Source organism: Schistocerca nitens, chromosome 8 (genome assembly GCF_023898315.1).
Source record: "Schistocerca nitens isolate TAMUIC-IGC-003100 chromosome 8, iqSchNite1.1, whole genome shotgun sequence".
In the NCBI taxonomy this organism is placed as follows: domain Eukaryota; kingdom Metazoa; phylum Arthropoda; class Insecta; order Orthoptera; family Acrididae; genus Schistocerca; species Schistocerca nitens.
This window is the reverse complement of record NC_064621.1, coordinates 93807271-93824240: the sequence shown is the minus strand read 5'-3', so window position 1 is coordinate 93824240 and position 16970 is coordinate 93807271. Positions and strand designations below refer to the sequence as shown.

The 16970-nt window shown below is 36.8% G+C and overlaps 1 protein-coding gene across 1 annotated transcript in view; it reads left to right on the top strand.

The window, feature by feature from the left end:
• Positions 1 to 16970, top strand: part of LOC126199087 (acetylcholine receptor subunit beta-like 2) — a 298793-nt gene that overhangs the window by 225732 nt on the left and 56091 nt on the right. Inside the window, exon 10 of the mRNA XM_049935834.1 lies at positions 9996 to 10097. Within this exon, the coding sequence (XP_049791791.1) occupies positions 9996 to 10097 (102 nt within the window). The remainder of the gene's footprint in view (positions 1 to 9995; positions 10098 to 16970) is intronic.

Sequence of the window (16970 nt, the reverse complement as noted above, 5' to 3'; positions counted from 1 at the left end):
CACTTGCATGGAAATAATCGTAGTGTATTGCTCATACTTGCAAAAGTCTCTTTATGAATAGGTCTCAACTGATAGAGTAAGAAATGTTGGATGCAGTAAACAAACAAAATTTAGTATCATGACTGAAAGTGTTTCATTTCACATATTTCTGTATGACTGTATATTTAATTTTATTTGTTACATGGAAGTAGAAATTCTGTATAAGCTAGTTTTTAGCACTTGATTTTTTTTAAGGAGACCAATATTTACCATTCAGATACATACTTCCAAAAGCAACTGTTTAGAAAGTGAAATGGACAAAAATATGGCAACATGTAATCACTCAAAATTCACATTATTGTGCAGGATAAGTCAGTCTCAAACCAGTTTACAATAACCTTTTACCATAATGTGAAATATTTATTACTAATGGATTGAACTATATCGATTAACTAGCTGTCAGTATAAAAGAATTTAGAGTATTTCTGGAAAATATCATTCACAATTGAGGAAACGTTTTGGAGAATTCCATTAATGTTAAAGAATATAATTAGAAAGTAAAATAGGAAGATTATGACAGAACTCATTGAGCAACACCCCATCAATGATATTGCGTACTGGCTCCATAAAGATGTACTAGAAATTCCCACAAATCTATTGTAATGAGTGTACTGAAATTTTGTTTCATTCCTATAACAAATGTGTACGTATGTTCAACAATGAAAAATCCAGGACGAAATTTGGCCTCAGCAACTAGAGACAGCAGTCGTGTGTGTGTTGAGTTGCATTTATGTGTGTGTGTGTGTGTGTGTGTGTGTGTGTGTGTGTCTGTGTGTGCGTGTATTCTATCTATTCTATCTCCAACGAAGGCCCTGCTGGCCAAAAGCTCATTTTCTGGCAGTCTTTTTGCTGTACCTATCTGCAACTCACCATCTCCGCTATACATGAGTAGCAACTATCCTTTTCATAATATTGTTATGTAAGTAATGTGGTGGTTTTCTGTCAGAAGGCTGGTGTGATGCATCTCTCCACACTAATGTATTCTGTGCAAGACTCGTCTTTCCATACCTACTGCAACCAAGATACATCTGAACCTGCTTCATTCCTTGGTCTCCATCTACAATTTTTAACCCCAGAAATACCAAGGGTGCCCACTTTCTTTAACTATTGTACATAGTCATATACTTTATACTTAAAAATTTCGAAAAAATGTTGACTGTTCTTAATGATTTCTTATAGCAGATCCCATAATTGTTTTAAATTTCTCAGTAAAACTTAACATGAAAATTTAAATGTTGTAGATGATATGACTTTTCAGAACAAATGTCATATTGATGTTTTTAGTATCAGGACTCTTACTCATATATATATTTTTAAAAGATATGTTGTCAATGAAAATCAATGACACCTAACGAATTTTTAATTTTTGAATCCTTTTTTATGGTGCTCATAAAAAGACTACTGCTTCCCTCCCTGTAAACATTATGGAATATGGAAAATATATTGATACTGCAAAGACTGTGGAAGAGATATTTTCATGTTTTTGACCCTACTTATCCATGAGTAGCTATATAAAAACCATATTGTTGAAAAAAGTTAACAACAATCAAAGTATTTTTTAAAAAATTTCTGTTGCAATGGGCTATAGTTCCCCCATGCCCCCTTGGTAATACATATGATGGAAAATGAGTTGGTATTGCTAGGGTTAAACGTAACACCTCCTTTCAGTACAGAACTGACAATTCCTTGATGCCTCAGGATGTATGCTACCTACTGCACCCTTATTTTAGTCAGGTTCTGCTCTAAATTTCCTCATTACCCATTTTGGTTCTGTATGTCCTGATCAGTTGTCTGAGGTAGCCTTTTAATCTTCAACATTTCTTCGTAGCGCATCATTTCAAAATCTAATCTATTTTTGTGTGCCTAGTTTATTATACACATTTCACTTTCATACAAGAGTACACTCAAGAAAAATATACTTACATTTATATTAGAAATTAACAAAGTTTTCTATTTCAGAACAGCTTTTCTTCTTGTTTATCTTCAGTATTTTTTATCCTCTCCACTTCCGACAGCAACAGTTATTTTACTTCTCAAAGAGCAAAACTAATTTACTGCTTTCTGTTTCTCATTTCCTAATCTAATTCTGTTTGTATCACATGATTTAATTCGGTTACATTCCATTACCCTTGCTGTCCTTTTGTTGGTATTCGCCTTATGACGTTATTTCATGGCACTACCAGTTCCATCAGCTAATCTTCCAAGTCTTATACCATCTCCGAAAGAATTATAATTTCATCAACAAGAACGTTGTTATTTCTTCATCCTGAAGTTTAACTTAATGTCCAAATACCTCATTGGTTTCCTTTACTCCTTTCTCAATGTATGGAATACATTTACGTAATTATTGTGCTCTTTTAACGTCATTAGTATTCCCAGCTGCAGTCTGATTTCTGTGAAGTTATGAATAACATTTCACTTCCTATATTTTATTTCTGCTGCATTCAGAATACCAAAGAATGTATTTCAGTCAACATCGCCAAACGCTTTCTCTAAATCTATGAATGCTTCAAACAGGTTTGCCTTTCTGTAACCTATCATCTAGGACAATTCATACAGGCAGTGCTGACTAGTGTATTCCTCCATTTTCCTGGGACCAAACTGGTCTTGCACAAGCTCGAATTCTACCAGTTTTTCAATTTTATTTGCAATAATTCGTGTCAGTATTTGGTAGCCATGACTTACTAGACTGACAGTTCTGTAATAATCACACCTGTGAACGTCTGACATCTTTTCTGGAGTTGGAAATATTGTATTGTTCTTGAAGTATGATGTTATTTCGCCTGGTTCAGACATCTACAACTCTAGGTGGAACAGCTTTGTCATGATTTAGTATCTCAAGTATCTCAATAATCCACTAGAAAGGTTATTTCATTACAGTTAGTTGTATCAAAGCTTTGTCAAATTGTTGCAGTATTGTATCTCCCATCTCAACTTCATATACTTCCACTTCCATTCCTATAACATTGTTCAGAGTTTCATTTTCTGTGTATAACACTTCTGCACATACCTTTCACCTTTCAGCTTTCCCTTCTTTGATTAGGGCTGTCTTATCATATGAGCTCTTGATATTTCATACAGTTGTTTCTCTTTATCCAAAGGTCTCTCTTGTGTTTCTATAGATGGCGTTTATCTTCCCCTGAATCATTCTTACGTCTGAGGCCGTCTGTTTATCCACTATTCATTCCTGCATAGACGTTTTCCACTTTTTGTCAATCTAATCCTTAGGCGCCTGTATTACGTTTTGTCTGCTACATTTGCTGTAGTCTGATATTTTCTCCTTTTGTGACAGATAACGCAAACCTTCATTGAAAGAAAGAAAGTTATTTGACTGAAAAGATAATTATGGCAGAAACAGTGAGAGATATGGAAGAATCGGTACCTTCAGGGAAATTCTTAAGGATTCAATTGATTTCTAACAATGCTGTTAGAGAGAAAGATAACGAAGAATATGTAAAGACAGAGTGGAACACAAGACCCATATTATTATTACTATAAAAATATCAATAATATTGCTTGGGATAGAGAAGAAGTAGCTTCAAATGACTTTATTGTGGCAGATGTTAGAGATGGCTGATGACCACTCTGTTTTCAGTTTATTGGTTTGAAGGAAAGTCTTGCCTCTCTTACAATAAAATATCTTCTCATTTATTTAAAGACTTATTATTTAAAGAAATTTTGTTTGAGTTATAGTTTATGTTTAGTACTGGAAGTCATTTTGATCTCATGTTACATGTTAGACAGAGAGGACTGATTTAATTAATGAACGATGATATCTGTAGGTAGCTCACTAATAGTTCAAAGTGCCGCAAGTCGTCGAACTGCCTTCAGTCAAGCCTTGTAGTTTCCCAGCGATGAAGCTAGAAGAAATTATTTCGCCTGTAATCAAAAAGCGGGCTTCATCTGTCCCGCCCGCATCTCGTGGTCGTGCGGTAGCGTTCTCGCTTCCCACGCCCGGGTTCCCGGGTTCGATTCCCGGCGGGGTCAGGGATTTTCTCTGCCTCGTGATGGCTGGGTGTTGTGTGATGTCCTTAGGTTAGTTAGGTTTAAGTAGTTCTAAGTTCTAGGGGACTGATGACCATAGATGTTAAGTCCCATAGTGCTCAGAGCCATTTGAACCATCATCTGTCCACAGAGAACGATCAGAGTCTATATAAGTGCATGTTCAACTCTTTGATGAGATCTGGATAATGGCTTCTGGTAGGTGTAGGATTTCATGTATCAGGAATTGGATAATAATGATACCTATGGAATTAATGTCGTATGTGCAGGTTGGACTGTTCTATGCATCCAGTAATCATCGATCCGAACGATCTATGGGTGTAGAAAATATCCACATGGATGAATCTGTGTCTGGTTAAAGAAAAAGTATCAAACATAGGCCTTAATTTGAGGAATAAATTTCTGGGAATGTACGTTTGCAGCACAGCATTGTATGGCACTGAAACATGGACTGTGAAAAAAACTAGAATAAAAGAGAATCGAAGGATTTGAGATGTGTTGCTGCACATGCCTGTTGAAACTTAGGTGGACTGATAAGGTAAGAAAAGGGGAGGTTCTGCACAGAATCGGAGTGAAAAAGGATTATGTGGAAAACACTGACAAGAAGGGACAAGATGATAAGACGCCTTTTAAAGACATCAGGGAATGACTTCTGTGGTACTACAAGGAGCTGTAAAGGACAAAAACGGTAGAGGAAGACTTGAATACATACAGTAAATAACTGAGGATGTAGGTTGCAAATGCTACTCTGAGATGAAGAGGTTGGCACAGGAGAGGCATTCGTGGCTGGCTACATCAAAAGAGTCAGAAGGCTGATGACTCAAAAAAAGAAAACCAGGAAAGAAAATACCATACTTTTCAAATTGACAGCTATAGTCTGCTACTCGTTTTACATTGGCTCATAGATGGAAAATAAATCTCTGACATCATTTACGACGTCAATACTTGCCTAACATCCATTAAATCGAATAACTATCAATGGCTGCCGCCAACAATAATTGTCTTACATAAAAACTGACTTTGTATTTAGGTTCAGTGCCCCATCTCTATCTAAAAGTCAGTTCTAAAATCTGATCTCCTGTAGGCCTGTACTCGTCTCAAACTCTGTGCGTTATAGCCAGTTTTCCTTCTCATTCAAAGGAACCATGTTATTTGGTTGGTCTAATGTATGGGTGGTCTGCTAATTGTTTGATAAGGTGTTTTAGTTTCAAACAGTAGAGTTCACATATGCAGTTCCAATTATTCCTATTATATATGTTTTTATTAATGTACCACTTTTAACTACCTTACTGTAACTACTTTAAATGATATTATGTATTTTACAAATTGTTGCTATATTCTGGGGTTGTTGGCTGTTGTGGAAGACTTCAACACTTCACTAACTTCATCCAAAGTAAATCAGAAGCAAGTCATGTGTAGACAGTTATTATATTCTCAATTTAACTGTAGCAAAAGAGTTTTATGTTTCGTAGAGTCTTTACTAACTTGGTTTAAAAGCTGTGTTGCGTGAATTCACATAAAAAGCACGAGAATTCTAATGATAAACTTTGTAAGTAAGGCTTGTCTGTAAAAATTATTGACAACATTGTAAATGTTTACGTATCAATTAATATATTTTAGTATTTTATGTCACTGCAGATCTCAGACAATGTAAACAACTGCTGCAGTTGTACGTCTTGCACCTTATTATGTTGCAAAAGTATTTATGAACATTTCACTTATTTTAAAACGTCTGCTAGAATTTATTGTATACACTTCCTGATATTGTAGGATAAAAAATGTACGTCATGTGACATTACACTTGAAAACGAAATATATCACTGAATATCATGACGACAGACCTGACATTATGTGATGTGAAATCTTAATTTATCTTACAATTATTCTCCAATTATTAATTAGAACATAATATGTCCCTCACCATAATCAGGTTGAAACACAGAAATACTGTGTTAACAGTGGAAATGAAATCACAGTTTAAAAACAGACATTGTTAATGAAATAGTGATGGTGTGATTTCCAAGTGATAGCATGTGGTTGAAAGAGAGTCGAGGATAGACGATGCCGAAACAAAGCTATTATATCAGTAGGAAACATATCAGCTATGTAAGAAAGAGCTTCGTCAACAGGGACCATCCTTGACTTATTTTCAATGGGTAGCCCTCTAAGCCCTGCTATTGCTAATCTATTTATGGAATTTTTCGAACAACAGGTGCTGCAGTCAGCCAAAAAAGCCCTTTGAAATGGTATCGATATGTGGATGGCACCTTTGTGATATGAAATCATGCTGAAGAGGAACAGTGATTTTTTGATGCACATAAACTGTTTCAATCCAAAGATACAATTCATCATCGAGAAAGAGAGTAATGGACAACTAAATTTTTTGGATGTATTGGTTGTTAAACGGGCAGATGGGACTTTAGGGTACAAGGTATATAGGAAAGACACACACACCGACCGTTTCCTACATAAGAATTCGAATCATCATCCTAGGCAGAAGAGAGGAGTCATAAAAACTTTAGTGGACAGAGCTAATAACATCTGTGAGCCAATTTACTTGCAAGATGCATTAAGCCATTTGCGAACAGGTTTCAAGAGAAATGGGTAAACTGACAAGGAAATAGACCAAGCACTCAGCTGCAGAAGAAAAATGTCCGAAAATACACGACAACAACAACCGTCGGCTGGAGAAGGTTTTCTTCCAATCATTCATAACATCACGGACCGTATTGGTAAAGTTTTGGCCAAGTTTCAAGTGGAGACAATCTTTCGACCTACCAAGAAAATTAGTGAAAGTTTAAGATCGGTGAAAGACGCACGACACCCCGTAGCTACCCCAGGTGTGTGTAAAATTCCGTGTAGCTGTGGCATGGTTTATGTTGGAACAACTAAAAGGAGTGTTGATACCTGCCTAACGGAACACAAAAGGAACTGTAGATTGGGACAAATTGACAAATCAGCTGTAGCGGAACACGTTTTCAATGACGGTGATCATGAAATAAAATTTAGTGAGACAACTGTGATAGCTAGGACCTCACATTATTATGCTCGCATGTATAGAGAAGCTATAGAGATCTACAAGCATGGAAATAATTTTAATAGAAAAGAAGAAAGATTAGAACTAGCCAAGATATGGCGGTCGACTTTGTATCAACAAAGTGACAATCGATTACCTGTAATCGTGAGAGATGGCACTAGCCGACTCACCTCAGAAGATGTTGCCCGCAGTAGGCAACGAAACGTCAGGAAGGAGTAGAAGTTTTATACATGGACCACAGCAATTCAGCATGGAAGTTTTAATTAATGAAGACGCCGGCCATGAAAGCTTACACGATAACTATTGAGGTGTTGCGTGTTCTATATGTCATCAAAATATTCAATAATAATTTAGCTCTATCTTGATACACTTTTTGCTATTCTGCATGTTTCATATTTATTTGTTCTTTCGTTGACGATGTACTCCTTTACCAACTAGTGTAGTTTCTCTCTTTCTAATTTGCAGAAATCATTGATTTATTGCTTACAATCAATATACATTTTAGAACATCAGCACAGTTTCTAAAGTCTTCCATATATTGTTATATGGCAAGCTAAAAGCAATAAAACATTTTGCTGCAGAAACTGGAAAAATATTTCAATTTAAGATCAGCAATACCCATACCAAGGTTTCAGGTACATCTGCTACTGATATTTAACATAATTTGGTAGTTATATGCCTCACAAATTGTGTTATGCTTCTTTGGTTGAATTTTGCAAAGTTTTCTGTAGCCAATGTGGACTTGTATTCATTTTTATGCTCCTTTCTCTTAGATGGATAGAAATACAGTAGGACTAAAGAATATCTTTGTATTCAGTTTTTAATAAATATGCTGCTTATTACATGGGAAAGTCATTTCACACAGATCATCAAGTCTGGTGTCATGATTTCTTTATTCAAATGTAAAAGCAATAACTGGCATTGTACAATTATAGGGTCAGTAGCAGAAGTACCAGTGTCAAACTGTTAACAGTACTTGTTACTCTTTTACCTGTTTATTACTCACTATTTTTACATATTTAGGAACCTTATCACGTAAATGCAACAGAGTTAGAAGACATTTTGTGTTCTGTCTTTAGTTATACAGATTATCTTGAATTGCTTAGGGAAATGCTTTTCAAGATATTTATTACAGATGTCACTTACCACGTGTAATGTGGATATTTTATTTCTATAACGAAATTGGTATCCTGAAAAAGAGTATCTGTAGTATTTTCTTTACATTGGTCTGTTTTCTGTTGTCGAAAAAGAAATCTTTAGTGGAAAAAGTTTATTTTACCTTTTGACATTCTAATTCTCCAGGTAATAAAATATTTATTTCAGGGAATATGTGACTACAACAGCACATCATGCCTTAAAAGAAATCAACAAATATCATTTCTGCCTTGAGCAATTACCATTACCTTACTATTCTCTGGTATTATCTCGTCAGTTTAAAATCATCTGTTCAAACCAAGGAAACTTAGCAAATTACATGTAGAACATCTTCTTCTGTTTATAGTCAGGTATGTATAAGGCTGATTTGATAAGTGGACTGGTGTCATTTTACATGTGGGGTTTACTCTCCTGACATTCAGACGATTAGTTCTATTTCAGTTTGATTGCTTCATGTCCAGCAATAATGTTTATGTGAACTATCGTTTGGAAGACATGCTAAAGACTAGATCCCCTTAGTCAACCAGTTCAAAAGTCACAAGCAGGCAGTAGCATCCCACTCCCAACGGTATGATATCTGGTAGAACAGCATAGTGTTCAAATTAATCTTCTGGTTAAAGGGTTTCATTCGTTGCCAATATACTAAAACCACTGTATTATACAGTCATAGCTTATTTTCTTGATACAGCAAAGCTAATCTGGAAACTTGTGAAGTTGTGATAAACTCAATGGTAAATAATTTCTTCTTAATCTCTTGTATATCATATAATTGTCGTTCATAATATTTTTCACGAATTGTATGTTTTGTGATCGAACTGCTGTTCTATCATTGATATGTGATTATTCATATGTGTGCACTTAAGTATCTCAGAAGTTGTTAAGAAAAGTCACATATTTATAAGTAAGGCTGTGTTTGGGGTTTTATTTCAGATGCTTATACAAAACGATGCCTTCATTTATTAATGAGCAGTTTGTTTATTCGGATGTGTGGACACTCTGGTAGTATACTAACAATAGTTATAGTTAGCATACATTAATTTTCCGGTCCCTCTGGAAATAATGATCATATTTATTTTAATTTTAGTAGCAGATCTCTATGCTGCTTTCGCTTAATGAACATTATTTATATCAGATGGTAACACACATGATTATAACAAATACAAAAGACATAGTTGACCATTGGGTCTATTGAGAGCTTCAAAAAAAAGTTACTGTCATAGTTTATGAATTTCAACCTGTTGTCTTAAATCATATTAATAAAACTTATAGAAATGGTTCAAATACTCTCAGATGAAACATGTATTCTATTAATCTGGTTCATTGACTCAGGAAACAGAAAGATTATTTCTTACATACAACATAAGGAACTCCTTAGACACTTACATTCTTGGCATATTCTGTCAAATATCTGGCTGACTGTCGCAAAGTTAGCACCATTTCAGTGTAAGTTTTAGAAGGGTATTTTCGAAGTTTGATGAATGCATTTTGCGAAGGTTCTGTTCGTCATGAAAACTTATTCATTTACTTTTTAGAAATTATTTAGTCAAACTGTACAGTTTCATCGATAGCTGACATACCATAACAGACTAGATCTTACTATGATACATACATTAATGTTAATCAGAATTCTTTGTTAGGGTGACCTCCATGGCTCACATTTCCCTGTTTGTTTTTGGTTCCGCCTATCATGAGTATTGACAGCGGAATAAATAGTCAGAAGCAACATAGTATTGACATGTACAGCTTAACAATGTTCTTCCAGACTGCCTTTCAAGTAATGCTGTGGGAGTTGCAACAGGACTTTCAGACTGCCAAGATGATGGCTGTTTCTCTCGCATTTGCCAGTCTGCATCGGCTGCTACTGGTAGGGAGCCTCGCCCCTCCGCTTTCTCTTTCTAAGGCTTATGTTCTGTCTTTAGACATTTGTTCTGTAACAGTGGTAGCTTACTGAAATTAATGGCCCCCAGAATCTAGTAAGACCCGAATTCTTAATCTATATACTGCCATTGGATTGTGAATTCCTTGCTTCATTTATTTAAAAATTTGATTAAAGGTAAATTAATTCTTATAAGCTGATATAGTTGCAGTGATTTGGATTCTGTATGGTTTAAGAAACAAAATATGGCGGATATAACACCAGGAATCAGGACAGAATATACCTACCCTTACCTAGCGGCTATCATTCTTGTAGAATATAATTGACTAGGTTGTCATTTTGTAATAGTACTGAATGTCACTTCCTGAGGAGCAGATCTCATCCTTAATTCCATTTAGTTAAGAAATTATTCGATACTGAGTTCAAATGTATATTCTAGGAAAAGAAGAGTGAAAAAGAAACAGAATCTTTTCAAACTGAAGAAATTATTCCATTTTACATTTTTTTCCAAAATTCTGCAGAAAAAACTTGTGCGCTGTTGGAGATAGCCTAACAATTTATACAATGATCATACAAAATTCATCTGCAATCTTCATCCCCCAAATTTAATAAATTCACAATATGACACTGAAATTCCCGTTTCAGTACAAATGTAAGAATATCATTGCAAGGCAATAAAATCCTCTCACTTGTTAAACAGTTTCAGTCTCTGAAGGATTCAGTGCAGTTTTTCTATTCTGAGGTTATTATCTTAACATTAAACATGTTACTCGTTCTTCTAAAGCAGCAATATTTGTTTGGTCTACTCTTCTGTCAATCTGCTGGTACTCATGGATACTATGTAAGCAACATCTTCTTCATGATTAACTTCAGAGCAGTTTTTCTACATGTAAAGTTACCATCTTAACATTGAAATATGTCATTCATTCTTCTCAAGCGGTTGCATTTATTTAGTCAACTCTCCTTTCAAGCTGCTGCTATTCATGGGTACCATGTAAGCAGTATATTCGTCCTTATCACTTAGCAGTTATTTTGCTGTTAAGCATGAAATGAAGGTAAAGTTGCATCAAGTATGTTGTGAAACCTGATTTTTATGGGTTTCACTTATCATAGAATTTGAACCTGCATTAGGAAATTCATTATCACTATATTCGTCCCTTTATATACTAACAGTCATTATAAACATTTTGATAAAGCACCATAGGTTAAACAATTCAGTTAATTCTTCCATCATGGATTAGGTGGTTAACTAATACCGAAGTTCTCATGTTTTCTTGTTCAGTTTTATGTATTTCATGTGTACTTTAATCACCATAAATAAACCAAAGACAGTAAAAGTTAAGAAAATAGTCTTCCAAATGCAGAGAATATCCTATTTAATAATGAATTTTCGGATCAACGTTGGATTAAATGGGTTTCATATTTTCAGTTCGTGTCTGTAATGTTATTCAGATTATGTAGGAAATACAAATGGAAACACATTTCAGTTTAGATTAAGAATTCGGACCATGCAAGATCTCGTTTATTCACCTATTCCATTTGGCAAAAAAATGAAATCATTACATCTACTCCCATGTATATAATACTCTCTACCTCTTTACCTTTTCTAGTAGCATCTAGTTCTACCTATTTCTCTTGTTATCTCGGTGTTTCCATTGCACGTTAGTGCATTACTTGTGAGATGTCCCTCTGTAGCGTTGAGAAGTAGCTAGCTCCCAGTCGACTACACAGATTTCTCATTAGTTTTCTTACTTGGGCATATCAATTTTCTGACAATTCATTGTTTCAACTTTTCTCCTAAATGCACGATATCTTTCACAATATTTATTTCTTTGTATTATATTACATCATTTTCTACTTTTGTATATTCTAATCTACATGCTTTAACCTAGCTTTCTACTTTAACTAATTACATTATCTGTTCTGAATTGATCTTTTCCTTTGCTAGCAAAAATGGAATAGTGTTTAATTTATTTGCAGCATTTCACTTATACTCACAGTGTAATAGGTAACATTAGTTTATATTAAAGAAGAAATATAGTTTATTTATTAACAACCTTGATTCTGCTTAGCAAAATGTTGCACGTTAAATACTATGAGCAGCACTGATGTGTCTCATTCTGTAAGTATAATTTTTAGCTTTCTTGTTCTACTTCCTCTCGCCAAACAATTTTCCTGAGCAGTTCTGTTCTGTGTGGGCTACATTTCATTTATGCATTACCATGATGAATTCATCATAATATATTAATAATTTCCACTGTAACAAAATCTCATTTAGAATGTTACGTTGTTTGTGTACACTATATACTCCACGCTTCTGTGTCATCTTATTTGTGAAATTTAATGTGTGAGTGTGATGATTAATCTGCAGACAGCAAAAAAATGGTGAATGCAACTGTTCTTCCATGTGTTATTTATATTGCAATAATGAAGATGTAGAAAGTTTCGCAGTAGACAAACCATTTTGTGCTTAACATGTCGATATACTGGATAGCGTTTTTAATGACATTTCACTCTTGATTATGAATGTCATATTTATTAGAATGAAAATATGACAGTCAAAATTTTGTGTATTGTAATGCATAACATTTTAATCTTTCAGACAATCTTATAAACATAATGACATGGACATGTGCTTGACCTTACAGAGAAGAAAGTGAAAAAAGGCATGCGTTTTCGTCAGGGATCCTAATACAATAACTTAATCCCAAAGTAAGGGCAGTATAAATATAGAGATTTGTTGAAATGAAACTTGAGTTACCATGACAGAATTAAAGATCTACACACAAGAATGAAATTAATATTATAAACTTAGAAAAAAACAGACAGATACATTTCACATCTAGGAAATCACATGAAGGAAAACTGAATGCATTTGCAGGCATTTGGGTTCTAGCATGAGAGACTGTGGAGTTTTTAGAAAACTCAATACAATATGCATACATCTTACAATTAACTATTGAGTGAGAGTGATGAGTTGGCTGAAAATACTAATATTACATTAGGTAGAATCAAAGGTAAAGAAACCAGAATGGCGAGTAGGAACTACCGAGTACCCATCATACACTAACAGCAATACTAGTCGGATCTTAATACCAATTCAGTTTTGTTTTGAGGTACATACCAATGTTTCTATGGAGGTAAATAGTTACACTACACATAAATAATAAAGATCTCAGCTAGTGTGCGGCAGTACTGGAAGATTTAAGCGTAGGCACACGTTACGGGCCTGGCGCATCAACCTCCCTTTTCTGAGACATGGTCTGGTATAGCGCCACTCATGTTAGGGTCGTCGGATATCCTCGCTGCTGCAATGACTGACCTGGATACCCACACTGCAGCAGTCTGAATCTGTGACTGATACAGCATTCCTCCCTTGTGAATAAAACACATACAGTCATAGGTACCCAGCTTCTGCCAGGATAGCTGTAAAGGCGAGACAGTTACACCTAGTGATGATGCAACTGGCAGGGGCGCCAAATGGATGTCTACCAGCGTTATGTACGACAGAGGCTGAAATGGATTAAGGTCCATAACTTGGGGTTAGTGGGAAGCCAATCGATGGGGAAGCTCGCTGAATGGTGGCGAAAGTGTACTGCGATCTGTGATGCCAATAGCAGGAACTGTTCAGGCTGTGGCTGTGGCCTATCCTTGAAGTTATATCAATGTTGTAGTTTCCACACGCTGGTATTTCACGGGAGAAACACCCATCTGATAATGTTTACGCTGGAATGAGCATCTGGGCATGAAATGTGTCACGTTGTCTGCATGCTGCTTTCTCTGACTGCAGTTATGTGGACCACTGACACCAGTGTCATAATGGGTACCAGTCGGAATGAGAAAAATGGGCCCACCGGGTAGCGGCAGGGCGGTGGACAGTTCTGATGCGGTAGAAACCGTCGCGGAGATTGGGTCATCGTGGGTGCGAACGACTGTGCTCACGAGTGTTGGGTGTAACCGTGTGTTTTCGCCTAGTGTTACCGATGACAGCATTCTTACTGGCCCTGAGATGTCACCAGTTACATGTTGCAGTCAAGCGTGTTTTTGCAGTCGCATGCAAGCATCCAACGTTGGTGCCTTCTTTGTCACCAGAACATGAAGCAGAGGTTTAAGTGTGGGTTTCACTGTTTCTCCGTGTGTTGCTATATTACTGGTAGGATGGGGTGACTGGCGTTTAAGGGAATGCAGTAGCTTAGCCAGATGCTTTCTAACAATGGCTGTAAGCTAAAAACGGCTGGTAAATAGAGGGGGAGCTTATTAGTAGGGGTCCTCGCACTAGTGCCAACATTTTTCTAGGCGAAAAGAATCCTTTTTAAACTGAGCCTGTAAAAGACAACAGGTGAACGTGCCAACCTCTTTATAGTGATGGGACAGGTTTGCATAAAGTAAAACATTTCGAAAACTCAGATGATACTGTAGAAGACTTAATATGTAATTTTTATATAGAATTATTGACAGACTTATCTGACTGAAAACATGCTACTTATTTTTGTCTAAATGCCGATGTGCGAGATTTGTAGGCAAGATAGGGTATCTGTTCAAATGGCTCTGAGCACTATGGGACTTAACATCTATGGTCATCAGTCCCCTAGAACTTAGAACTACTTAAATCTAACTAACCTAAGGACATCACACAACACCCAGTCATCACGAGGCAGAGAAAATCACTGACCCCGCCGGGAATCGAACCCGGGAACCCGGGCGTGGGAAGCGAGAACGCTACCGCACGACCACGAGCTGCGGACAGGGTATCTGTATTCTTTCATATGATGTTTAGTGAGTCACTGTCGAACTGAGGATCATTAGGCACTCAGGAACAGAGCTTACGGTTTTACTTTGGAGCTGTTCTTTTTTCAATGTTGCAAATTTTTGCTCCAAATAGTGCTGTCAGTAGTCTACTAGAAGATCAAATTTCACTCCAAGTATGTATGCAAATTTTTCAAATTGCATATACTGTCTCATTGCTAGCGGCTTGTTTATTATTTTAAAGCAAGTGCTATACAGACATTCCGGAATAATAAAAAGAAATTTCTTGAATATTATCCCGTGCTAAATATCAGTATAGAAAACCATTAATTTCCACTTATGGTAATTCTAGGATACTGAAAAAGCTTTTAGTTCATTATTTTGTCATCCTTACATGGTGGATTACAACGATTAACAGTTAGACTCTCACGCTTCCAATGTGCGTTCACCACGATGTCGCCAAACACGGATGCGACCATCATGATGCTGTAAACAGAACCTGGATTCATCGGAAAAAAATGACGTTTTGCTATTCGTGCACCCAGGTTCGTCGTTGAGTACACCATCGCAGGTGCTCCTGACTGTGATGCAGCGTCAAGGGTAACCGAAGCCATGGTCTCCGAGCTGATAGTCAATGCTGCTGCAAACGTCGTCGAACTGTTCTTGCAGATGGTTGTTGTCTTGCAAACGTCCCCATCCGTTGACTCAGGGATCGAGACGTGGCTGCACGATCCGTTATAGCCATGCGGATAACATGCCTCTCATCTTGATTGACAGTGATACGAGGCCGTTGGGATCCAGCACGGCGTTCCGTGTTACCCTCATGAACCCACCAATTCCATATTCTGCTAACAGTCATTGGATCTCGACCAACACGAGCAGCAGTGTCGCGATACGATAAACCGCAGTCACGATAGGCTACAATCTGACCTTTATTAAAGTCGGAAACGTGATAGTACGCATTTCTCCTCCTTACACAAGGCATCACAACAACGTTTCACCAGGTAACACCGGTCAACTGCTGTTTGTGTATGAGAAATTGGTTGGAAACTATCCTCATGTCAGCACGTTGTAGGTGTTGCCACCGGCGCCAACCTTGTGTGAATGCTCTGAAAAACTAATCATTTGCATATCACAACATCTTCTTCCTGTCGTTAAATTTCGCGTCTGTAGCATGTCATCTTCGTGGTGTAGCAGTTTTAATGGCCAGTAGTGTACTTGACAGTTGACGCCTGTCACTTGCCGCTACAGTGTTGCCACATCGGCTGCCTGCTACCACTCGGTTATAGGCGACACAGAAACACGGCGTGTCGTTCCACAATTTGCTGTTATTGTGTAACGCCAAGCAATGCTGCAAGCGACCACCGCGAGGTGTGACTGAAATGCGTTATGCTCTGTCGACAGCTGGTTTTAAGAGACCTGTGACTGAACTGCGGTAGACGACGCGTTTTGTAGGCCTGTCATAATCTAACCACAACATCGTGGTATTCAATATACCCGAGAAAACGGTGGTGAACAGTCTGCAGCAGAACTAAAATCACGATCGTCTTCTTCATGCCGATTAAGACGTACCTCTTCGAATAAACCCAAGACAGAAAAATTTCCGTTTCAGCGCTAAAAGCAAATTAATTTCTCGCTATCTTTGGTTACCTGTAACTATGTATACACTGGAATATGAGTTGCTGCGTTACCAACCGGCCAGCAGTCCTGGTTGGGACTTGGCTGTAGATTATAGGCAACACAGGCAGATTCCAGACGAAAACAGAATGATAGGAAGAAAAAAAAGAGCAAATAAAAGAATCTGTACGATGATGAAAACGACGAAGTGAAGTATTAGAAATAAAAAATATATTTAAACAAATTAATTGGATAAAATAGTAGACAAAGTATTAAGGAGAAAAGGGTGCGTTTGACGAGTTTCAAACCTGATACCTGTTACACGGCGTGTTATTACGATAACCATGGCGCTACACCTCTACGCTGTGTTATTCTGTTATATGTATAACTCTAGTGTCCCAGTCGCAACGATGAATTGCAGCCTTCTAAAATTCTGCTACATACAATGCCAGGCGAAACTTTTTAATGTCAGGCAATGTCTATGATTATAATAACTGT